The following is a 25,634-nucleotide window of genomic DNA, read 5'->3' as shown; positions in this document are numbered from 1 at the left end:
ATTACTAGATATGGGCCCATTCTGTTCCTCCGTTATCTTATCTGTAAAACGGAGATTATAGCTTCTACCTCAGGATTGTTCTGAAAATTAAATGTTTATATATGTAATTTCCCAGACTCAGTAAATCCTCAAAAAAGTTTCCGTAAATGAACTGTTCACAAAAGAAAACTTAAAGCCTTTTCCTGTATAAACAGTAAGAGTCAAATGTACAGTGATCTTTTGGCCTCTATATGCCTGATTTGGTATCCACTGTGTAAGGATGGTGAGGTATCTGCAGCTGAGACTCACGGCGACCTTTCAGTCGCTTTTGCGGCCTGAAAACCCGCCGCGCCGCGAGGTGGAAAAGAGCGGTACCGAGCGAGCGGGTTCCGCAGCCTCACTTTCTCCGGAGTTGCTGACAGCTCTTCTCAGCCACCCAGCCGCGCCTTTACTCAGCGCCCCGCCCTCTCAGGCTTGATTGGTAGCGGGCCTCGGCCAATGGTGACGCACAGTCGTAGGCGCAGTAGCCAATCAGCGGTTGGGAGCACGGAAAGGAATGGGGCCGAGTTAGAAGCGGCTGGCGCGGCCAGAAGACGAGCGGCGCGGCGCGGCGCGGCGTGGCGCGGCGGCAGAGGTAAGATGGCGGGTGTGCTTGCTCTTCGCCTTTGCAGTGAGGCTGCTGCTTCTTCCCCTTTTTCCCTTTCCGAGCTGCTATTCTGCCTCAGTCAGCGTCAGGGTCGCTCTCCTCGTGTAGGCTCCCAGGACCCAGAACCTCCCGTGCTGGGAGTCTTAGGACAAAATGGCGCTTGCACGGGCCGCCGAGGATGGGCAGGGCCCGACCGTGAGCTCTGAGGCGGGCCGGGACAAAGGCGGCATCCGGGGAGGCGGAGGCCGAGGCGGGGCGCGGTGCTGCGACGTTGCTGCCGCCGCGTGAGGCCGGCGCTGGCCCGTCCCCTCGTACCGCGGCGGTGCGAGCCCTTCGGGTACTTTTCAGCCTGGTGGTGGTGGTGGTGGCCGGGGTCGGGGAGGGCTTGACGTAGAAATTGAGGTGAGGCAAATTACTAACGCCTGGGGAGACCTGGACTGGGGGAGTTGAGGATCGTGACTTCCGCTCGTCTTTTAGAAGCCACGCGCGGTCTGCTCGGATATTGTGGAGCAGGAATTTTCCGGAATGGTAAGGAAGGGCTTTTTGATCTTTTGTGTGACCCTGCAGGTTTTGGTATGAACAGGATTCGGATCCACGTCTTGCCGACCAATCGGGGGAGGATCACCCCAGTGCCCAGGTCTCAGGAGCCCTTGTCTTGTTCATTTACTCATCGCCCATGCTCGCAACCTCGTCTGGAGGGGCAGGAGTTTTGCATTAAGCATATCCTTGAAGACAAGAATGCACCTTTCAAGCAGTGCAGTTATATATCGACGAAGAACGGAAAAAGATGTCCCAGTGCTGCCCCAAAGCCTGAGAAGAAAGATGGGTATATATATATATACATATATATATATATAGATATCTATGTCGTTTGTAGTTTTAGCTTTTAAGTGAGAGGAGGATGTGGTATGATGTGGGTTTGGGAATAGCTGCTGAGTTTCGAGTTTTTAGGTCATGTGCTTGTAAAATTGACGCTATGGGTATATCTTTGGGAAATTTTTTAACATGGTGAAAACTGGAAAAATAAAAACAGTGAAAATTGGAAGGAGACCACGTCCAGTTGGACCAGTTAATCTCTGGATCTTTCTGCTTATCTGTAAAGTAAAGGATATTCTAGATTATTCTTAACCCTGGGATCCACGGCTCTTTTGGCTGTCCTTAAACCTCAAGTAATAATGCAAAATTGTATATATGTGTATCATTCTTCTGGGAAAGGCTTGATAGCTTTCATCATTTAAGCAAAGGTATCCATGCAGAAACATAATTTGGCTAGATAAATTCTGCATGTATCTTCTGGTTTTAAAATTGTGTCTCACATCTTATTACCTACAATGGATTGATATTGAAGTGTATAGTTGCCTTCCAGAACCAGTTTTGAGAGATGAAAGTGGATCTCCTTGATTTGTTGTGAGATGATGTCAGCATTTTTATACTTGGTATGTTTTGTTTGATGGTAGAGCACTAGATTCTGCTACCTGCATTTCCCTTTAGTAATATCAAATGAGTTGACCTTGGGCCAATTAAATTATTCTGCCTCACTGGCGTTTTAAATTTATAAATGAAGATAATAGTCATTTTAATTTCCTGAAAATGATCTGAAGATCAGTGTCTGTGAAAAATGACAGAACTCTTTCAAGAAGGAACCAGAGTATAAAATGTTAATGTTTTGTTTCCTTAGGGTGTCCTTCTGTGCTGAACATGCCCGTAGGAATGCCCTGGCACTTCATGCTCAAATGAAGAAGACCAGTCCAGGGCCTGTGGGTGAAACACTTTTGTGCCAGCTGAGCTCATATGCTAAGACAGAGCTGGGGTCTCAGACTCCAGAAAGTAGCCGCAGTGAAGCCAGCCGGATTCTGGGTAAGGATCTTCTCTCCTAGAATGAAAAAGGAGGAAGAAAGTTAACAAAGAACTTAATTTGGTTTAGCACGGTGCCTCGAACATGTGTGGCACTTGATAATACAATATTATTGTTAATTCACTGGCAATTCCATGAAAATTCAGGACTGCAATGTAATTCACCAGTCTTTTTGGTTTTAAGTAGTGTGTGCTTAGGTGTACTTTCCTGAGTTTATGACTATTTCCTTCATTGCTGTTTTTATATTTATTATCTTTGCTAGGCAGGGAAACAGAATAATTTTGAGTTGGCCGTTCTGTGCTTTTGAGGGTATGGTTAACTCATTTATATAAGTACTCATAACTTGGGATGTATTTTCTTAAGCTGTTTTTTTGCCAGTGCCTCTGTGCTAAGTTGTTTTCAACTTTAAGGTTTGGGTTGTTGTGTTAAGTAATCTAGTTTTGTGTGGTGGAGTTACAGAGGTGGGAAGTCTTAATGGCTGCTCTCCCTTCCTTGCCTCAGATGAAGACAGCTGGAGTGATGGGGAGCAGGAACCCATTACTGTGGATCAGACATGGAGAGGTGACCCTGACAGTGAAGCTGATAGCATAGACAGTGATCAAGAAGATCCCCTAAAGTAAGTTGTAACTCCACATAAGGCTTTTTAAATATTTTACTAGTTAGTATATGGAATGTAGTACTGCATGCTGTTCACAGATTAATTAACTAGGAGGATTGAAGATAGCTTAGCTATGTATGAGCAGTAATAGCTTCTATGTATTAAAAGTGTCACCGTTTATCACCATCTTGCTTCAAGGCAGGATTTGATTCTTTGTTAGAAGTCTTGTAATTTGGGACAGTTTTTGGACATCAACTACACATGAGAAAGTGTAGGGGAGAAAATAGGAAATTTCTTGGACACAGGAGTGGGAGGTGGGTTGAGATCAAGTAGAGAAAATTGATGTGAATCAGTTCTTGGCTTAAACCTCAGGAATAATAAAGTGATTGTATTTGAATAACTACTACTTCTGCAAAATTCCCTTTTACTTATTTATTTAAGAAAAATTAAAAGGTGTTCAAGAGCTTCCTTTGGTTTCATGCCTAAGAAAGAGAAACTGATTTAGAAACCCAGAAGTGAGTAATCAACCTAATTATATCTTACTAAGGTTCTATTTGTCACTTAACCCATGATCACTTTCGGAGTTGTAGATACTTAAAAACATTGCCACTCCAGTCTCTTATTTCTGTGTCTCATGGTTTGGATTTAGTTTATTGTTTTTGTTTTCTTTCTGACCTCTGTCTCTTAACACTTCCCCCTGATAGTTTAGGTGGAAGAACTAAATTGTGGGAGGGGTAATGAATTTCTAGACTTGACCCGTGTTTGACTTGGATTTTTTTTTTTTCCTTTCCTTTTTAAATTCTTGGAATAGCATTTTCTTCATTCCTTGGATTCTGACATTTATAAAAAGTCATGTAGGGGTTACATTTTCTGAGTAGAATAATTTCACCTATTTAAGTAATCTCAGTTTAGTCAGCTATTCAGGAAGTACTTGTTTAGAAAGTCTGTTTAGTTTGAGTAGAAATGTTTGTTTCTAGCAGGATTCTCAATAGAAACCTGATACCAAATGTGTATATATATATATATTTTCCCATTGTGTTTCTAGAAATGTCAAACTTGCTGCTTTGAAGAGGTGTATGCTCTTTAGGGTCACAAAGTGACTATTTTGGTGTGGTAAACACTCAGTTTTGAAAGTCCAGGAACTTGATTTTGTCAGTAGTAATCTAGAGTAGATTTGTCCCTAGGGGACACATTCATGCTAATCTAATTTACAAGAGATTGCTATATAAACCAAAATACCAGTTAGTTTTATGAGAAGTATAAATGTTAAAAGGACTAGGTACTTGATGTCAGTTTCTCCTAAAAGGAACATTCAAAGGGGAAAAGGAAGCCCTAGATGTGCTCAGCTATTAGGCAACTAAATATAAGGCTTTCCTTAATTCTTCCACTGATAATATCCAAAACATTTTTTGGCCCACTAAAATACAGTTGTCACTTGTTATCTGAGGGGGATTGGTTCTAGTATCTGTGGCAGGTACCAAAATCCAAGGATGCTGAAGTCCCATAGTGGGCTCTCCTTAACCTGGAGATCCACCAACAGGGTATTATGTATATGCATTTTTAGGGATGTAAGTAGAATTGTTAATTATCCACTTACAATATTTAATTCATTAGTGTGGTTACGTATTATCATCTTATATTTAATGCAAGTGTTTTATTTAATGAAATTCTTTTAATTAAGAATTTTCATCTTTGGTGCCAGTGTTTTTGTCATCATTTTTGAATCAATACTTCTTGAATCAGTAACAATTTACAGCATATATCTTCACTCACTTGTTTCAGAAAGTTCTTTTTGAATTGTTTATGATGATGTCATTAGAGATTTTATCCTACCTAGAATTGCTATTGGCATAGTTTTTCCCCCCTTGTAGATATATGTATGTGATTTCCTTCAAAGTAACCATTTGCTTAATTGCTTTAAAAGCTCCTTTACAACATCCAACACTGTTGAAGTTTTAGCTTAAGAATAATTGTTAAATCTTTTCCTTTTTAAAAAATAAGTTTTATCATATGATCTTTATAGGCATCCAGAACTTATTTTGATAAAGATCATTTCAAGTCTTCATCATTGTAATCAAAGTAAAGAAATTTGGAAGTATGCACTTTAAGAGATACTATTTAATAGACTATAAGGTGACTCTTTCTTGAAGTTGAATTCTAACAATAAAACCTAGATTTATATTTGTGCATATCAGATCTAGAAGACTTAGTTCATGATTTTAATAACTGGCTGTGAAAGTCTGAATCTTTAAATAATTGATCCATTTGTCACGTGAACTAAGCATTCATATTAGTCCGGATGCTCACTGCCCTCTCCCCTGCAATGATTTGTAGTAAATTCTAATTGTAGTGTCTTCCCATTTATAAATTCTAATTCCCAGCTCATTGATTAAATTCTCTTCTGATGGTACAATGAAATTAATTTCATTTTAACAAACTTGCTACTAGGGTGAGGCCTCAGTACTTCAGGCCTGCAGACATATTAATGCAAACAAGCCCCTTTTTCCTGAGTATGAATAAACCTTTTCATATTTTTTTATAGTCTTAGATTTTGACATTTGTATAATTTGCCAGTTTTATTCATGTTTTGGTTCTTAATTTCTGTTTATACTTTAGAGTGCTTTGTAATTGTACTTATTTCTTAGACACTGGTAGTATTGTCTCCTATTTATATTTATGAAAAATTTTTGGCAGAGATTACTTGCTTTCAGTCCCAAAGTTTGTTTATTCTGTGTATTTCAGTGATTTTTAACAGCTGAATTTTAAAGAGCACGTAATTTTTGGATTTAAAATTAGTATAAATATCAAGTCAAGGTATATAGCTTGCTCTTTATATAATGATTACACAAGACAAATGGAACCAAAAATCTTTCAGATTTGCAGTTAATCTCTTAAATTTTGAGTTACTTAATTCAGAGGCAGAAAACAGTCTTTAATTAAACTGATTTTTAACTCATTTCCTTATGTGACCTCATTAGTCAGTAGAATAACTTTTTTAAAAGTTCTGTTAATTCATAACTGGTGGCAAAGTGTAATAAAGTTGATGTGGAGCTAGATCTTTGGCAATTCAGGGTTAACCCAGGGTGCTGTCTTTTAAGAACATTGTCAAGAAAATGAGCTGAGGACATTGAATAGCCATTGTGACCCGTGTTTTGAGGGCCTATGTAAACTTCCACATAGAAGTGTATTTTTAAATTAAAAATTGTAATTATTTGTTATCTTTTGTACTTTAATTAAAATATATTAAGATACATGATACTAAATTAAGCACTTTAAGCTGTCCTGACTGATAAGTGATTTTCATATATGAAATTATTAAATGGAACAAGAATGTAGATTAATAAAAGTTTTGAGTATTTTGTATCTTCACTTCTATTTAAACACAGTGCACATAATTGGAGAAAATAATGAATCGCTTCCCTTTCCCCAGATTGTGAGATCATATTTTAGTATCCATTCTTGGGAATTTTCTTTTTTGTTTTTTAATAACAACTTGAATGGTAAAATGCTGTGTGAAAACATTCCTGTTTAATAAGGTGATTGTCTCAGCACGGACTGCTTGTTGAATAGCAAACTTAAGTCTAACCTTTACTCTTTTCTCCTGTTAAGCTTGGGTTTTATTAATACACTTCTTATGCTTTGTTGAATCCTCCATTTTATTCTAGACATGCTGGTGTCTACACAGCAGAAGAAGTGGCTCTGATAATGCGTGAAAAGCTAATTCGTTTGCAGTCTTTGTACATTGACCAGTTTAAAAGACTTCAGCATCTGCTAAAAGAGAAGAAGCGACGTTACTTACACAATCGCAAAGTGGAACATGAAGCTTTAGGCAAGTTTTATGCCAGTTCCAACAAGCTGTTGTGGGTTCAACGTGTGAATTTGGTGGTAGTTAGATTTACTTCTGTCTTGTTATTTGGATTGGAGGAGGATGTGCTTTTGAAACTGTCTTTTGGCCTGTTTACTTCTTATTAATTTGGAGAAGCATCCTTGATTAGTTGCTTGGCAAATAACATCTTAACTGTTGTGACTTTCCAGGTAGTAGTCTCCTGACTGGCCCAGAGGGACTTCTGGCCAAAGAACGAGAGAACTTAAAGCGTCTAAAATGTCTCCGACGGTATCGTCAGCGCTATGGAGTGGAAGCCTTACTACATAGGCAGCTGAAGGAACGCAGAATGCTGGCCACAGATGGTGCCTCTCAGCAGGTGATGTGTGTGTGTGTGTGTGTGTGTAGTATATACGTATAAGTATAAACATATATGTATACAGTTGCTTTATTTAAAAAGTTACAGTTGTCAAAACACTGTTACACACTCTTGGTTCTGAAATCTGACTTCTTTGACGTGGGGTATATTGAAAAGAGCACTTATCTGGAGGTCCAGAGACATGGGTTTTAGTCTCAGTTCCCTTCTGATAGTTCTGTGCCTGCACTGATAACTGAACTTCTCTGGGCCTCTGTTCTCATCCGCATACTGAAGGGTTGTCATAGGTTTCTAAGTTATTAGATTCAAAAATTCTTAAGTACAGAAATAGGCACAGAACACCTAAGTAGCTTGGGACTCTTATTTTAGAAGGTGGGAAGATAGAATAATGGGAGCAATGAATGTCAGGAAGGTTGATAAGGAAGCAGAGTTAAGTGATCATTCTTAAATTTGTTTCTCAAGCCCTTGGTCTTTGCTTCAATAAGAGTAATTCCATTTTTCTTTTTTGTTTATTGAGGCATCAGATAAGATTGCAATTTTAAAAGAATTCTGCTAAAAGACAAAATAGTTAGAAAGCCGCTGTATATCACTTTTATAATATGGAGGTGGTGTATTTTGAATTAGGGTTGACTCATTTGGACATGAGGTTTTAAAATTTTTTTCCTTTTGCAAAGTATTGGTGAATAAATTTGTTAAATGTTGAAGTTTCTAGGGTTTAAGGATGTATGTTTCTTAAATGTTATAACTAAGTATTTTCATAGATAATTGGTTTTATGTTCTTTTGTGGTTTGTTTGTTTTGACTTACTGTTTTCTCCATTTTAGGCCCATACCACTCGTTCCAGTCAGAGGTGCTTGGCCTTTGTGGATGACGTTCGTTGTTCCAATCAGTCTCTTCCAATGACCAGACACTGCCTTACCCGTATCTTTTTACTGTTTAAATTGTTAGCCAGACTGAAGGCCAGTGGAAATCTGTGATAGTTTGCTTAATTGAAGGTCTTTGTTTTCCTTTGGCCCTGAATCAAGGCCGGCAGTTTGCTGAAGCTGTTGGTTTCAAGCAGGTGCCTAAAGAAGTGTCTTTCTGTTGGCCATTTCAGAACTGTGGAAATGTAGTGGTCAATTCATTAGAAAGAAACATCTAAGTCATTAGTGACAGATGTGGGCTAATACTTGTCTGTAGTTGATTAATATCGGGATTCCAAAATTTAGAGATACCTGACTTAACTTGTTCTTTAGAATTACACTCTTAAATCCAGTTACTACAAAAAAAAAAATGCTGTGGGTTTTCCATAAAAACAGTAGGATGATTCTGAACTGTGAGCTTCCTTTGAATATAATTCTTTTGTATAGTCAAGGCCCTGACTTGTATATTTTAGACTTTATTCAGACTGGAAACTTACATTTAGTATTAGGCTGTAAAACTTTTTGAGTTGTTTATTGAATTGTGAAAGTGCATCTATACGATGGCTATTGATTGAGAAAGTTATTTTCACAGTAAAGCATTTGTTAAATATTATGATGCTCTACATTATATGAAATCCTACTGGATTTCATTTGCCTGGCAAGAAATACAGATACTTGGAAAATAAAATATATTTTCTTTAATACGCAGGGAAGGAGAATCTTCTCTTGGACTTTTGAAAGGAAAACTGATCTTTTTCCTATTGTTTATTAAGTATTTTATGAATTTATTGATTATTGTAACAAATGTCTGGTAAAGGATTACTGTCCTTAATATATAAAATGCTTGTAAAGAGTAATTAAAAACTAAAGATAAATGCCCAAAACATAATTGGGCAGAGGCTATCTATTTAAAAGTAGAAGTGGCTGATAGTTGAAAAGTATTTATCTTCACTATAAATAAGTGAAATAGGAATTAAAACAAGGAAGCTTCTTAATGTATAAATTGTATACTTGTTTATGTAAGATTTGAAGTTGGCGAGGGAATGATGAAATGGCCATTCTGAGCACTGCCAGTGGGACTATAAAGTGGTACAGGCTTTTTAGAAAGCAGTTAGACAGTATTCATATTCTTTGATATACTGTCACCTCTAAGAATATATTTTAAGGAGATAATTGAACGCAGACCAATACTTTTACATAAAATTCCTCTAACTGGAAACAGCCTTAAAAATTTTCAGAGATAGGAAAAAGATTATGGCACAGCATAATAATGGAATATGTTCAGGAATTAAACATATTTAACAAAATTTATGAATGACATAGGAAAATGATAGTGACAAAAAAAGATACGAAATTCTTTAGAGTATGTTTTAACTACATGGAACTAAATACTGGGAGGGAATGTAACAGAAGTGTTACATTGGATGTGGTTCTGAATGTCCCCTTTCCCTCTGTACTTTTTAGATTTCTTCTTTAATTACTTTGTAAGGCAAAAAACCCAATTTATGGGTATTAAGGAGTATTTTAGACTTTTCTTACAGCACTAGACTCAATAGCTTATTGTTAACATTTTAAAAAGCAAAGGTGAAAATGAAGTGTATTTGAATAGAGGGGAAGTAGTGTTTTTTTCTTTTGTGCTCTTTTCCTTTCCACTCCATAGTTGCCTGAGTCACTTACCCTTCCTTAAGTCCTTATCCCAGAGAAAGATGCGACTGCCATTGGTGACCTGTTAACTCTTTACTCTGGTCTAATGGAGACAGCACTGGACTGAAAGTGAAGGACCCAGACTCTAGTTGTAGGTCAACCATTCCCTTCTTTGTCTGTTGTCCCCATTGGAAAGGAAAGGGGGTGGAGGAGGATGGGGGGAGGGTCTTTCAAGGATATTGTGGTTTTAAATAAATGAGACTTGTGAAAGTCCTTTGAATTCCATGAAAAAAGTTCCAATTAAAACATTTAATGGAGTAATGTTTGAAATTTTAATAATTTAAGTAAGATTGGGCTTCTTAATTAAGCACATAGAGATTACAAATTTGATTGTTCCATTAGATTCAGTGTTTATTTGATCATTGATTTATTCAATACATATTTGTTTACTTTGAGCTATTTACTGTTCCTTTAGAGTAGTGGTTCTCAACTGGGTGCCATTTTGTCGTCCCCCCCCCCCCCCCCCCCGGCAAGGTGTGGAGGCATTTTTTGTACGTCATAGCTCAGGGCTGGGCATGCTCTGACATCTAGTGGGCAGGGGCCAGGAATGCTGCTAATAAACATTGTGCAGTGTGCACAGATGTCCTTAATGTCAGTAATGCCAAGGTTGTGAAATCCTGGTTTAGAGTTTAGCAAGTTCTAAGACTGGATTGAAAGAAATGGCTTTCTTCCAGAGGCTTTATTTGGTTTAAAAATTATAATGTACATTAGATTTTTTAAATTAAAAAAACTACCTTAAAGTTTTGGGGACAAAAATTACCCATACTTTGATAATCCTGGGTACAATCAATTTATAGAAAATTGTGCTTTCTGGTTTAAAAATAAGCCCGAATTTGAAATAACAGTTGTCTATTAATCTAGGGAAAATTACCATGTAGTTAAGGTTTTTTTAAAATGTTGAAACTTGAGTAAAATATATTTTATAGAGTAACTTGAATAAGAATTTTGTTATCTAATCATGGTTTCAATTTTGATTCATCCTACAGAGCTTTTTTGCCAACTTGGAAATATAGCCCTTTTCTGCTTCCCTTAACAGGAGTTGTTAGAGCTCTTGGGGTGTTCCTGGAGCACTTCCTTTCCATGGGCCCTCATAAACAGAATCATCTTCCCTTTCTCTTTGGGATCATAACAGGACTCTCCTGCACTGACCACCCCCCTAATTAAAGGAGGCATGGAAATTTATTTCCTGTCAGGATATGATACCTAGTTACTATTACTAGGGCTTCTGTTTTCCCCCAACACGCTGCTGCTTTAAGCAGATTCATCATGTAAACATTTTGGAAACAAGGTTCAAGAAGGTTTTACAAACTTTTTGCCCATCTGCTTAACAGCAGAAACAACATTATATATATCTCGTGACTCTTGGGAAGGGGTTGGTAGGGGCCTTTGCAAGCTATTTGCATTTGCCATGACATGTTTCTTCTGAATAGGTGTTGATTTCTAGCACTGTTAACTGCTATTTGCTTGGCACTATGTTTTCAAATGTTTTGTGTTTGACCCTCATAAGGGAGAACAGAACAAGATTAGTGTTTCTACTTTAAATGACTAGATCCTGAAGTGGAGGTTGGGGATTGGTTTTATACATTACTGGTACAGAGCTAGGATTATGCTAGTAAATGACACTTATTTTGAGAAGTAACTTTAAAAATGGCTACCTGCATTTGGTTCTGTATCAGATGTAAACAATTATCTTGTGTAGTCCACACCTTGAATTTTACATGGGAAACGACTGCTATTTTGTGCCTTCGATAGATGCATTTTATTTCCCTTGACCGTTTTTCTACAGATATTTGTCAGGACACGAATCAGGTTCTCTTCAAATGCTGCCAGGGGTCTGAAGAGGTACCCTGCAACAAACCAGTTCCTGTAAGCCTCTCTGAGGATCCCTGCTGCCCACTGCATTTCCAGCTGCCTCCTCAGATGTATAAGCCCGAGCAGGTACTGTCTGTGCCAGACGATCTGGAAGCCGGCCCCATGGATCTGTACTTGAGTGCTGCTGAGCTTCAGCCCACTGAGAGTTTACCTCTGGAGTTCAGTGATGTAAGTTAGAGAAGCTCTGCTGTGGTTGGCCCTTGAGGAAAGGCCTTATTTATTAATGGCGAGAATAGGTTAGTCTTTTGTGGTTAAAAAACAAAAAACTTTGATAAAAGTTTTGAAATGATGTATGTGTAGTTGTATTTGTATGTTAGCATATTCATTTAGAGACAGTTTAAATTTTGCAGAAGTTTTTTTGTTTGTTTTGTTCCTGAGGAAATGATAAGGGAAATTGTAAACTTAGGGAAGTTGGGAAGTCACGATTATGGTTGGACTTGTGTAGCTGGGAAATTTGGTACCCATCCGCAAGGTGAGTAATTCACTAGAATCTTAAGAATATAGACAAACTGGTATCTTCTCTTGACAATGTAAACTTGTGTTTTGGCCCTGTAATAAGGGTTTTCATTTTCAAATTAATGTGTCCCCTGGAAAATGACTCTAAACTTAGCTCTGACTACTGTTTTTCATTTGTGATATGTTATTGCGTGTGAATGGACTAGAACAGTGATTTCCCTAAGTGTTTACTTTTATAGCCTTCTAAGTGTGTACAGTACACTTTACCTTTTCAGCTTGTTCCTGGATTGCTCCTGCCCATAAACCCATCTCTGATGGCATGTTTCCCTAATTAGCACTACCCTGTTATATTCCACCTCTGTTTTGGCACTTTGCTTAATCTTTAGCCTCTGGATAAAGATCTTCATTATTTATTCTGAAGATAAATCTGAATTGTATAACAAAGGTGTCTTGTATATAACCATGACATGTTTAAAGTGAGAGATCTAAATGGAAAATTCACTACAGGTTGCAAGATTTTTTGCTAAGGGTAGAAACAGGGTTTGGGTGGCCTTAAATATTGCTCACTAACAAAGGACAGGGTAATACCTGAAAAAGAAAAAGTGGCATTAAGAATAAACATATTCTAATTTTCCTCCCATAATCCCCCCCTTTGGTTTTATACTGACTATAGGCTAGTAGACTTGATTTTTGTTACTTCATTTGTAATAAAATTACAGTTTTTTAAAAATCTTGATTATAATTGCTTTTTAAAGTTCTTCAGATTTATAGAGTATGAGAACAGGAAACGGACCTTAGAGATTATATATATCCCAGTGCTTCCCAGACTTTTCCAATGAGATTATGTTGAAGAGAATAAATGGATAGCCCTAGATTGATAAAGATAGATTTTTGTCCACCTCCCTTCATTTCACATGTGACGAAAACCCAGAGGTGTTGTCTTTTTTTTAAACTTAGTAATATTAGCTGCTTTATAGGGCCTGAAAAATAACCTTAAAAGCATTATATCACCATACTCCCTTCCAATATTAATGTACATATGTAGAAACTAATGCGTGTTTTACATAGATGTACTAGGTTACTAACTTTTCTGTTTTGACCTTTTTGCTTTTCCCCTTTCACCTGTTTTTGCCATATTTAAAATAGTGTTTTCCTTCTCAAACTTCTGATAATCTAGATCTGAGAAAATATGGCTGTTCCAATATGTTTGGAGATGTTTATTTTTGGAGAATATTAACACAAAATATTAGAGATTATAAGATGTGCTTATAGGTGAAATGTAAGGAATCTTAATTTTAAAAAATTTAAAAATGTATTGTCAAATTTTTTAATCCTTATTTGTGGTGTGAATTTTCTAAAGAAAGTATGAGAAGTAACCTTATTTTTGAGAATCTAATGGGTGTTTTAGATGGACCTATGTTGTTAGAGCTTTAAAAATGATAATCAGCTATTTGTACTTGATCATCTATGTTCATATTAATACTTTAGATGAACCACACTGGTCATTATATGAATTTCACCGAGCAGCCTTAACTTATTACTTGCATTCCTCCTTAGATATCATTTCTATTAACTTGTTAATGATTTCTGGTAACTATACTTATGGGAGGACCAGGTATCAGATATTAATATGAGTAAAAATTCAGCCTTTCATTCTAGATATTAACATTTGCTTATTTTCTGTCCTTTGATCCAAGGATATTTGACAAATAACAATTTAATACCTTAATCCTGTTACTTGGAGCTTGCTCTCTTTTGTGTGTGTGGTTTTTGAGCTGTTTTTGAGACCGGAACAAAATGTTGATTCTGTCTTTGTGGCCTGCCTGATACTTTGTGTCCTGATGTCTCTAAACATTCCTCTTACAGGAGGCATTTCTGCTGATCCTTTCTTCCTCTCTTATTTTAGGTTCCTGTTCCCAATTTTAATTCTTAGACAACACTGAATGTGAGAAAAGCCTTTTCAGTATCTATTTTTGTTTGAAAAATTTCCATACCACTGTCATCCTGAGACTTGGAAACCTTTTGCTGCACTACTTAAATGGTTTCTTTTAAATTCCAAGTTAATTATTTATACAACTGACCCTTGAACAACACAGGTTTGAACTGTGTGGGTCCACTCTATACATAATATTGGAGTACTACCTGATGCACAGTTGGTTGAATCTGAGGGTGCAGAACCACGGATGCAGCAGGCCGACGGCATTTACACGTGGGTTTCTGACTGTATGGGCGTTGGTGCCCCTAGCCCCTTTGTTGTTGAAGGATCAGCTGCATAATAAGAAGTGTGTGTACTAAAAGCACTGGAGAAAACAGCGTTCAGTCTTAATGGTGTGGGAACACTGGTTTCTTTGGATAATGCAGAAGTTTCTAACACATTTGAAATAGATGTTAGGTTGCCAACTGTATCCTTTTCCTTATGTTTCTGTTTAAATTATGTATGTTCTTTAATTATATTTTCTTTACCATAATTATCTTGGAGATGTGATTATTGTTTTTGGTGATCAGCACAGCAAAGAAAGGGAAAAGATTTCAAACTTTTAGACTTAATTTAAAGTAGCTGCTCATGAAGCTAAATTGCTGGAAATACAGAGCCTCTATAAATTGGCTTTGACATAGGGGCGTACAAACCCTTGGATAGCTTTTACTCTTGGGAAGGAGAGTTTAGCAGTAGATGCTTAGAAAGTGGCGTGAAAGTGAGCTTGATGCGTTCACTGTCTAAGCCTTTGTGAGGTAGTACTTTAGGACCTGAATCAAGACCAGTAGACTGCTGTATCTGATGGTTTCAGACAGGAGCTGAGAGCAGTGTCTTCCTGTGGTCTGCTGGCTTTAGCACCCCAGTGGGAATGGCTAGCTCGGGTAGAGGAAACAGTCTGTAGGATATAGTGTTGCTGGTGTGTTTTGTTTTTTTGGAGCGGGGGGTAATTAGGTTTATGTATTTTTAAATTAATTTTATTTTATTTTTTAGTGGGGGTACTGGGGATTGAACCCAGAACTTTGTGCATGCTAAGCGTGCACTCTACCACTGAGCTTATACCCTCCCCCTCCTTGTTTTGTTTTTTAAAGAGCAATTGGATTATGTTAGGTTTAAGAATCAGGGACTTACTCTGTGGGGATAGGGACTCAACCAAAATAATGTTTCCTAGCCATTTAGAAAGACTTTTAAGTTTTTTGTCCTTTCTCTTTTCTCCTCCTATCTTGTTCGCGCTCTCGCTCACTGGCTTGCTTTGTGACTATTAGAACATTAATCAAGTGGTCTCATATTGTCCAATCTAAAAGAAAGGCAATATTTCATTTTAGTTTTCAGATTGTTCACATTAGATTCATCACTGGAGAACTTAGATGTTGACTTCTGTTAGTCTTAGAAGTAATACGCTTTTTAAAATTTTTTTATCATGGTAAAATACAATGTAAGATTTACCGTTTTAACCATTTTTAAATGTACTATTCAGTAGCATTAAGCACATTGAAAATACTGTGCAACATCACCACTATCAATTTCCAGAACTTGTCAGCCCAGAGACTCTGTACCCATTAAACTATAACTCCCAGTTCCCCTCGATCCCCAGCCCCTGGTAACTACTATTCTACTTTCTGTCTCTGAATTTTCCTGTTTTAAAAATGTGCTGTTTAAAGCTACTGTAGTCGTCTGTGCTTTATACTTGGCAGCAAGAAAATTCTCATTGCTTTTCAGCCTCATCCCACTTGTTGGACATTTGGGGGAAATCTTTTTTTGTTTAAAGGTAGGCGAGGGGTGAGAAAGTATGTGGGAACTTCTGTGAGGTGTGTTGATAAATAGGCCAGCTTCAGCTTACCGGTTCCCTTGGTATTGCTGATCGGCTTTTTTCTTTTTCTTTTCCTAGGACTTGGATGTTGTGGGGGATGGTATGCAGTGCCCTCCTTCACCCTTGCTTTTTGATCCTTCACTAACCCTTGAAGATCATTCAATCAAAGAAATTGCTGAAGGCCCAGTGGATATTTTGGCAAGTGAAGAACCACCCCAGCCAGGCAGAGGGTTCCCTGCTGGCTGTGGCTAGCATGTACCCGCAGGGAGTGGGTTGTCATCACCAGCAGTAAAGGTGCCCCAGTTGGGCCTTGGAGAGAACACTTACTAGCCCCTGGTCCCTATATCTTGGAGAGCAGGACACAAATTTATTTAACTAGAAGAGGTTGAGACAAGGAATGTAGGTAAATTGTTGCTTTCGGCACTGGAATTGTTTTCATCATAGAGTTAAGCACAAGCAGTGTGATTTGGCTTCATTCTTTGAGCCTTGGGTGGGATACTAACGGCCCTGACTGAAGACCAGCAGTTAAACTACAGCTGTTTGGTTTCAAGCAGAGGCCCAAAGGACTGTCTTCCTGTGATCTGCCGGCTGTTCTGGAACCTCAGCAGAGAATGGCTGTTTCATTTGGAAGAAACAACCCATAGACCACCTTCCCACTGGGAGGGCCTCAGGAATGCTACAAGTAATGCCTTCTGATTCTAAGGGTTGGGAATAGTTAAGTATGGGGAAGAGCAACTGCCTAGAGTTACTTTATATTTGCTGCCTTGTTCTGCTTGCTACCATACATGGGTGTTGTGTAAGTCAGATTCATGCTTCAGACCATAATGAATGAATTTGTAACCAAAGTGACTTTCTTTTAACAGGGCCAGATGCACATGGCTGGAGATGGGTGCAGATCACAGGCATCTCGAATTTCTGAGAAAGCCTCTGCACCACTGCCTCAGAGTGGAGTGGCTACTGCAAATGGGAAGCCAGAACCCACTTCTATCAGTTGATAGTTTGTTTTGGGGAACCATTTGACTTTGGAGGATTAGTGTTTCCCATTCTTTAAACAAGCATTTCTGGCCATCTCTCACTAAAGGACAACCCAGACTACCTGGTTTTTCTTCTGGGTTATTGAGTGCTATGGTCAAACATAAGCCAAATGTTGGGGGAAGGGACCAATAGTGTCTAAAAGTTGTGAGTGTCTTCCCATTCTGGGTAAGGAAGAGAGAGGCGATTCCCGTCAGAGCTGCTGGGATTGAGAGTATCTGGGGCTGTGCCTAAGGGGAGAGAGATTTTTGTAAAGAAAGTCTTGCAATACTGATGGACCCAATGGCTGATTATCTCTGTCTAGCAGCCTGTGTTTTTAGCCTTTCCTTACCTCTCACCCAGTTGGGTAATCTGAACCCCTTTCCCCCAATGAACTCTCACCTATAGCCTCTGAGAAAATAGCCCACAGGCCTGGGCCCTCCTTAACCATCCATCTTGCTTCTAATGTTACTATGTAAATTTCTGTAGTGGTTATCTTATGTAAAATATAATAAAAAATTATTGTATATAGTTTCTATTAAATGTTAAAATGTTATGAAAATATAAAACAATCACTTGAATTCATGTTTGTGTTTGAGAGTGTGTAAATATATACATAAGTATATAAATATATATACATAAATATATATACATACACAAATAGTATACATATTTTGGGTTCTTAGGGAGCTGTCTCTGATGGGAAAGGGAAAACAGGACAGGTACTTCCATCCCAAGAAGTAAATATATTTTCAGTAAATATATTTGGTTTGGAGGATAAGATAAAAACCTGTGAGAAGTAAATGGAAAGGGGTGGGACTTCTTATTAAAGCCTACCTGCCCAGTGTTACTTTGTTTCTGCAGGCATCTGCCAGATACCTTCTCTTCACCCTCTCCTCCCATTCCCATTTCTTTCTCACAATTATTGTCTGATTATCATCACAGAATTCTCAAGGGTAGGAATACATACATAAAATCTCCAGAGAAGTTGGGCCTGATGCTGATCACAGAGATAAGCATAAGCTGTCAAGATCATTTTGATGATGAATCTAAGGGTTAAAATAGAAGTTTAGTTAGGGTAAATTTACCTATGCCAGAAGCTGTCTTACTATAATGCAGCACGACAAGGAAGCCAAAAGGTTACTTCTGTAAGAACTAAACTGAGGAACAAAGAAGGGTTTATACAGTCATACCATCACCTTAGCTTTAAATATTTACTTCCAGAGAATGGTCAAAAGTAACTCAAAGCCCATCAGATGAATCCTGAGATGACCTTTAATGGTGCTTGTAGTATATTCTTGTTTGCACTGCTTTCTTTTCCCGTACTTATTACACTTAAACACAAAGACAAACATTACTTACGCAGTTTGAACAAGAACATACCTGCTCCAACAGGATGAGAGATTATTTATTGTTTTATTTATTTTTCTCTCCTATTGTTTTAAATTAATCTACAAACCATTAGCATCCCTATCACCTATTTTGTAAATTAACAGGTCCATGAGCTCTTTTGGTGAGGGAGTGGGGAGAGGAGAAACCAGGGAATCTACGTTCTTAGCACCCAGGAATTCTGATGGCCACTCAGGTTTGCAAACCCAGCAAAGGTGAGTTTGGAGAAGGCAATGTTAGAGCTACCAGTCTCCAAGGTCCTGGCTTCTATTATTAGGGAAAAACGAAGATTTGGTAGGAAGAGCCTCACTCAAGTTGCAACATCTCTTGAGAAAATGTTGGCAGTTGGGAGGCCCTGAAAAGGTTACCTGTTGGAAGAAATGGCCTACTACCTGTGCTGTCATTGGTAGCAGCCAGGAGGTGTGGCCTCAGTGTGACACCTTGGTAGATCCAAAGGTGAAACGAGGTGCCAGGTGGTTGGAGTAGGTTCTCTTGAAAGGAGATCTGGGTGGCATACCTCCATGGCCCCTGCAGTCCACCTCTTGTGGCTGATAGGTCCATGCCTACAGCATCTTCACAATTCCCAAGGGGCCTCTCTTCCTTAGGGGAAGCTTAGGTTAGAGGGATGAGTTACAACTCCCATCGCTGCGGTTTGTTTCAGAGCCACAATTAGTCATCTCCCTTTAGTAAACATTCTAAATTCCCCCCCTTTTTTAGTTATTAATATGCAGTACTTCCTTTAGTTTTTTGACCTGAGGGTTCCCCCTCATGCTCAACTGAAGTACCGTCAGTTATAATGTGTCAGTTTCTGGTGTACAGCAATGCACACACATACATATATTCATTTTCATTCTTTTTCATTAAAGGCTATTACAAGATAATTGAATATAGTTCCCTGTGCTATACAGAAGAAGAAAATTTGAAGTCTAATTTTATATATAGCGGCTAACACTTGCAAACCTCAGACTCCCAAATTTATCCCTTCCCACCCTCCTTCCCCTGGTAACCATAAGATTGTTTACTATGCCTGCGTGTCTGTTTCTGCTTTGTAGATGAGTTGGAGAGGGTGTGGAGAAAAGGGAACCCTCCTACACTGCTGGTGGGAATGTAGTTTGGTGCAGCCCTTATGGAAAACAGTATGGAGATTTCCTCAAAACACTAAACAGATTTACCGTATGATCCAACAATCCCACTCCTGAGCATATATCCAGCGGGAACTCTAATTTGAAAAGACACATGCATCCCAATGTTCATAGCAGCACTATATACAATAGCCAAGACATGGAAACCACCCAAATGTTCACCAACAGATGACTGGATAAAGAAGTTGTGGTATATTTACACAATGGAATACTCCTCAGCCATAAAAAACAATAAAATAATGCCATTTGCAGCAACATGGATGGACTAGAGATCATCATTCTAAGTGAAGTAAGCCAGAAAGAGAAAGGAAAATACCATATGATATCACATGTGGAATCTGAAAAAAAGAAAAAGGACACTAATGAACTCATCTACAAAATAAATCCCCTTCATTCTTTATTATCACATTGGTAGGTCTTGCTGGCTTACCCACTGGAGTGAAACTAATTCCTGAGGGCCTTTGGTAATCATACCTTTCTCAGGCCAGCTTGCTGCACATGTTCAGTTACAACTGGGCAAGGGAGCACCAAGCTGCGCCCCTAGGATAATCATCTCCCCAGATATCCACGTTGCAATCCCTGGGTCCTGTGAACACGTTACCTTACTTGGCAAAATGTACTGTATAGATGCGGTTACCGTCAAAGGCTTTGGGATGGGAAAGTAGCCTGGAATATCCAGGTGGGGCTGATCTAATCACATGAGTACTTAAAAGCAGAGAACCCTCCCCAGCTGTGATCAAAGAGAAAGGACAGTGTGAGAAGGATTTGATGTTGCTTCTGAAATGTGGGGGACTGTATGGGGATCAGAGAGAGGTCTATGATTACCAATTATGGCCCCCAGCTGATGGCCAGCAGACTCAGACCTAGGTCCTGTATTTCATGAGACTGGACTTTGCCGACACCTGAATGAGTGAGATTCCCAGGAGCCTAAAGAAAACCCAGCATCCTGGGTTTGATGACCTGAGTTCTTCCTACACTTATTGTATAAAAGAAGCCCTACTTCCTGCTGATCAATTATCCTGCCAAAATGGAGGCTCCTTTCCTTCTAGTTCCTGGACCGAGTTTAATGTGCCTTCATGGCAGGTGTAGCTTACAGTTCAATGGATCCTTGCTGCGTCCCTGGTTAGAATGCCTTTGGGTCCAGGACCTCTAATCTTGCAGAGCCTAGAGTTGTGAGGTGGAAATACCCTAGTAGCTCATTGGGTGTGATGAGTAGGGCTGCTTTGCTTCCATCCCTTGGTCCTGAGCCCATTTATTCTTCCTAGTGGAACATAAACTTTATAGAAACCTCTGATTTAGTGCTTGTACTGTGTCCTGAAGGATGGCATCCATCCTTGAGAAGTATTTCCTCCAGGCTGGTGTTTCAACTGTACCTTCAATAGGCTGTTCCAGGGTTTTCTCAGGCCAGCTGCTTCTGGATGGCGCAGTGTGTGATGTGACCCGTAGATCCCTCCTTTGCTGTGCAGTGGATTCCTTAGTCAGGTGCTAAGTTGTGTGATTTCATGCCTGTGGTGCTGGCTAAAGTCCTGTGAGCAGGAGAGGCAGAACCTGTACAAGGAATAGGCATCCCTGTGAGAAGTACCACTTGCTCTTCCAGGATGGAACGAGTGCGCCTGATACATTCTACTTACTACCAGGAAGATGGCTGGTGTGGTGGAGGAATAGTGCCATGTCAGGGGCTCAGTGCTGGCTCTGTTGTTGGCTGGCTAAACACTTGGAGGGGACAGAAGCCAGTTGGTAAGAAGGAGTCCACGTCATAGAGCCTCTGTCTCTGTCTAGTTTGTTTATGTGTCTGTCCTAGTTCTAGGGTGGCTGATGGTGAAGGATAGTTAAAATCAACTGACCAAGTCATTCTGTCCACTTGGTTTTTCAGTGCCTTTTTAATGGAGAATGCTTTCTTGTGGTGGTAACAAGTGATAGAGAAAAGTCTTCATATATCATGCACATTCTCATGTCACATGTCTACCTCAACCTCTTTGTGTCTTATCTTCTAGTCCTTTTTCTTCCAGTTTCCTGACCAACAGGCCAGGCCAGGGCCACTGCTCAGGAATCTGTATCTATTCTGACCTTGGGCCATTTCTCCTTCCACAGGAAGTAGATGACCAAGTGCACTGCCCGGATCGTCACCTACTGAGACATTTTCCCCTTTCCACTGAAGGCTGCTTCCTGGATGTGCCTGGAATGAAGCTGCCAACCATTTATAGCTTGCACATACAAACTGAACACCCCTCTCTCCCACACTCATAAACCAGGCTTGGCTTATTTCCTCCTCCAGCTGGTCTTAAGTGTACGCATCTTCGGTGAGCTAGAGGATGGGTCCCCAGTAAGATGCAGGATGCTGATGACACTTCGGTTTCTGAGTATCAGTGTCAGTTCAGACCTATGCCCAATAATCCTTGAAAGGACAGAGTATTTCCTTTTCCCAAGTGCATAGTCACCCAAATAAATGGGGAAGGACTGAGGGACTCATTACCATACATACTGGTCACAGTGCTGTGGGGTACTCCATCCTGTGGACCTGGCCGTTTCTTCAGTCGCTGGGTTCTAGGTCTGAAAGTTGGCTCAGGTCTGGGAACTGAGCAAAGGATTGTAACTTTTTATTAGGGTGACCACCATGAGTCCCTGTTCCTCCATTTTTGTTTTCTTCTGATTGTAGATGTTAAGCAGCATCCTTATGGTTACTCATCTAGGTGTCCCTACAGATGTTTTATTAACGATCTCCGTAACTCCCTGTGGGTCAGCCTACTTGGCTGTTCCTGACAATAACTGTGATTTGACAGTAATGGTGGCCCCTTAACTTTTGGCAGTTAAGTGTTGCCCACCTGGCTTCTATTAGGAGCCCCATCATCTTCATGGCTATTACCAAGCTTAGTCTGGTCTGCAGAGAAGCCTCACTGAATTTGTTAGCGATCTTGGTGCCCCGTCTCACCAGTGTATTCCTGATGGCCTCAGTGAATGGGAGAGTTCTCTGGGCCTCACATAACAGACCCATGTGGCATTCCCTTCTCCCTGCATCTTTTGATTCCTTTCTCTGCCTTCTGCCAGGGCAACTCAGGCATTTTCACTTCGCTGAGTGTTAGCCATCATTTTTCTGGGTTTCTGAGAGGCACCCCAGCAGTGAGTTTGCTCCATTCCCTAGGGTTCTTGCCAAAGTGCATGTGGAGGAGGTGCTCTCAAGTCAATGACTTCTTGTTTATCATCTTATGTTCTGGTCCCCTTGGTCAAGCACCCTCAAATCCAGTTCCAGGAATACTCTCCTGGCTCCTACCAGTACATGCTAGCTAGTTCTTATAGTTCCTCTGTGGCACAGTTTATTTCCTTATCATGCTCAGTGCATTTCCATCTGGGTTATGCTGGGATTTAACTCTAGTTATTGGCTTGGAAGCCAAGAGATGAAGTGAAGGCAGCTTTGCGGGGAGAGAGAACACATGTGTTTTGTGAGAAGGGCCCCCTTTCGTGTCTTGGGCATGGGTTAAGGGCTCTTGTTCGGGTCCCTCTGCAAACTCTGAGGCGTCAGGGAAGTCTGCAGAGCCAGGAGCTTCCACTTAGATGTCTTCAGCTCATATTTTAGGGTCCCAGATTTTTCCAATGGAGCCCCTGACCTTAGCATAACAGTACAACCTTGGCTGAGCATTTAAGTTTCTCTGGAATTCAGCTCTTACTAAGTCCCCAGCCTGCTCCTCGGCTGTCTGCTCTTATGCTGCAGGTGATAAGGGTCCCCTTTTAAGGAATCACTCTGGCTCTCCTACTTACCCTTTAGCTATCTTTAAGAATCAGCTGTACATTACATCCCTAGAACACACTAATCTTAAAACCTGGAAGTTTGTACTTTTAATTACCTTCACTCATTCCCCCACCCCTCCACCCACCTTCACCTCTGGTAACCAATTTGCTCTCTGTTTCTATGAGTTTTTGTTTGTTTGTTTGTTTTTTGTTTGTTTTAGATTCCACATTTAAGCAAGATAATACAGTATTTATCTTTCCCTATCTGACTTATTTCACTTAGCACGATACCCTCAAGGTAAATCTATATTGTTGCAAATGACAAGATTTCCCTCTTTGTCACAGAAAGGCTTATGACCAGTATGTGGCTGGGGTAAAATGGGTTGATGCCTTCAGACTTCAGCAACTAGGGATGATAAGGGGGCAAGAGGTCACAGTCTCAATCTTCTTTGAAATCTAGCTTCCCCTAAGTGGAGACGATATTTTCTGGATTCCCTGTTCTTTTATGTTTCCTAACTCTTTGGGGTCCCCAGTTGGCTCAGCTGCCCAGATCCCACAGCCTGCAATGATTGACTGGCCACCCTTGGGTTATGATCCCAAGTCACCAGGACTGCCACCACCCTGGCATTGCCAGGCAATACCACCTGGCCTCACTGTTCAGCTCCTGTGGGTGGCTACACTCGATCAGTGCATCTAGCCAGCTTCTCTCAGACCTAGTCTACTGGTCCCAGTGCCCTCCTCCTGCTCTGACCAGGCGTCACTGATGCAGCTGATTCAGGTGGAGGGATGGGAGCGGTGGGCTGAGATGGAAGGGTACAGCTTGAAAATGATTTCTATTCCCTTCCTGAGTCTTATATTCCTGCTGCAGATTAGCTTTAGCTACCTGAATGTCCTTTCTACCTGTGTTTCATGGCTTAGTGAATGGCATAGCATTCACCCAGTGACCAGACTGGAAGCCTAGCTATCATCCATTGTTCTGCCTCTCTTCTACAGCCCACAGTCGACTGACTTCTATCTGGTCAGTTCTTCCTTCATGCTATCCCTTGAGTTTGTCCCCTTTATCTCCACTGACACTACCTCATTTTGAATCACATGTTGCAGACTGGTAACCTTTGCACCAGATTTGGTCAATATTTGGTTGGGTTTATTTTTTGCAAGATTTTGAAATTTAAAAGGTTACATTAAAATTTTCTTGAATATTTGGAAGATCTAGCAATCCTGGGCAATATTCTTGCATGAAAACTATCAATTGGTGCTGAATAGTGGCTATCCTTTACAACAAGGCATGTGCTTTTCATTTTTCACAGTTCCCACCACTCCCTACTATCTTAGAACCTGCCTGCTTCACTCATTTATGTTACATGTCTGGCTCTTGGAGGCATTGGATTGTGACCCCTTGTTTTCTCTCTTGAGAAAGACAACAACCTTCTACCTGGTTCCCCAGCCTGAAGTTTTACCCTTCTTTAATCCATAATGCAGCCAGGATGATTTTCAGGAAGTGTCACTCCACTGCTTTTGCCAACCTCTAGCCTTCAGTGGTACCTCACTGTTGTCAGGAACAAACACACAGCTCTTTAGTGTGGCATTTAAGACCCTTCATGATCTAACCTTACTCATCTAATGACAGTTTTATTTTTCATTATATTTTAATGTTATGATGTACAACCCTGGGAATATAGTTCATGTGTATACATTATATCTTGCATTTCCAATTTTTAAATTTATTCTTTTATAGATCAGTCTGAGCTTGTTTTAATTTTGCCCATGTTTCATGATTTTTCTCTCCTGTATTATATGTAAATTATTCATTTGCTGTCTCTTTGAGGATCTTAAACATTCATTTTAAAGCATTTACAGACTTTTAATATTCTCTATTAATATTACAGACTTTTTAATATTCTCTAGTATGAATTTATCTTCCAAACTGTCGATTTTTTGGCTAGCTTTTCTAGAGTTATATTTTTCCCAAGTATTTTGTACTGTTGAATCTCAGACTCATTTCGAGTGGGCGAGCGCACACACACACTCTCAGCTCCTGGTCTGAGGTTATGTGCTGTCTTGCTTTCTCAGGTATGCTCCATATGAGCTTTTGCCTCAGACAGCAGCAGGCAGCAGTTTTTTTCATTTCTCTTTAACAAAAAAGAGACCCTGACCCCAGCCCCTCATATCTACAGTGACTTTGGCGCTATTCCTTGTTGCAGATGGAGAACTTTTAGTCTCCGTTAACTTGCAGGAGCTGAACCCATCGCTGCCTCTAACTGCTTAAACCTGGGCTCTAGTAGGCCCTCACTTCAGCCCAACTCACAGCTTTTATTAACAGGTTTCTTACATTTATGGCCCATAGAGATATTTATCTTGCTTTTAAACCAGTATATGC

General features: G+C 39.8%; 1 protein-coding gene, 1 long non-coding RNA gene, 2 other non-coding genes and 1 pseudogene across 10 annotated transcripts in view; 4 read left to right on the top strand and 1 right to left on the bottom strand.

The window, feature by feature from the left end:
- Positions 1-479: 479 nt before the first annotated feature.
- On the top strand, positions 480-17,588 carry KANSL2 (KAT8 regulatory NSL complex subunit 2). 7 transcript variants are annotated; one of them, XM_014553230.2, is made up of 11 exons: positions 480-613; positions 1,193-1,451; positions 2,304-2,482; positions 2,982-3,096; positions 6,744-6,907; positions 7,114-7,280; positions 8,101-8,197; positions 11,669-11,922; positions 16,071-16,190; positions 16,547-16,674; positions 16,856-16,995. In XM_014553230.2, the coding sequence occupies exons 2-10, from the start codon at positions 1,201-1,203 to the stop codon at positions 16,634-16,636; spliced, it is 1,437 nt and encodes a 478-aa protein (XP_014408716.1). In that variant the 5' UTR covers positions 480-613; positions 1,193-1,200; the 3' UTR covers positions 16,637-16,674; positions 16,856-16,995. The 7 variants fall into 7 exon arrangements, 6 of the variants coding, with proteins under 6 accessions (XP_014408716.1, XP_006177729.1, XP_032348619.1 ...); XR_004324462.1 differs by lacking the exon at positions 16,547-16,674 and having other exon boundaries at positions 16,071-16,395; positions 16,856-16,992; XM_006177667.2 differs by lacking the exon at positions 16,547-16,674 and having other exon boundaries at positions 11,669-11,820; positions 16,856-17,588.
- The window catches only part of LOC106728779, a 28,347-nt gene continuing 4,882 nt past the window's right edge, over positions 2,170-25,634 (bottom strand). The window contains exons 2-3 of the long non-coding RNA XR_001365040.2: positions 17,974-18,052; positions 2,170-2,498 (exon numbers count right to left, since the gene is read on the bottom strand). This is a non-coding gene — a long non-coding RNA (uncharacterized LOC106728779). The remainder of the gene's footprint in view (positions 2,499-17,973; positions 18,053-25,634) is intronic.
- LOC116667879 lies at positions 8,286-8,415 on the top strand (annotated as a pseudogene).
- Positions 14,950-15,081, top strand: LOC116667881. Its single transcript, XR_004324934.1, has one exon. It is a non-coding gene; the product is annotated as a small nucleolar RNA SNORA2/SNORA34 family (small nucleolar RNA).
- On the top strand, positions 16,494-16,631 carry LOC116667880. The gene has a single exon (XR_004324933.1). It is a non-coding gene; the product is annotated as a small nucleolar RNA SNORA2/SNORA34 family (small nucleolar RNA).

Source organism: Camelus ferus, chromosome 12, assembly GCF_009834535.1.
Source record: "Camelus ferus isolate YT-003-E chromosome 12, BCGSAC_Cfer_1.0, whole genome shotgun sequence".
Classification (NCBI taxonomy): domain Eukaryota; kingdom Metazoa; phylum Chordata; class Mammalia; order Artiodactyla; family Camelidae; genus Camelus; species Camelus ferus.
Note: the sequence above shows the minus strand (reverse complement) of the source record. Positions and strands in the feature narration are given on the sequence as shown.

Coding starts and splice junctions, on each gene's coding strand:
- KANSL2 (XM_006177665.3), top strand. CDS start 1,201: ATGAACAGGATTCGGATCCACGTCTTGCCGACCAATCGGGGGAGGATC. Junction 1,452..2,303: donor AAGCCTGAGAAGAAAGATGG/GTATATATATAT, acceptor TTGTTTCCTTAG/GGTGTCCTTCTGTGCTGAAC. Junction 16,191..16,855: donor AAGGCCCAGTGGATATTTTG/GCAAGTGAAGAA, acceptor TTCTTTTAACAG/GGCCAGATGCACATGGCTGG.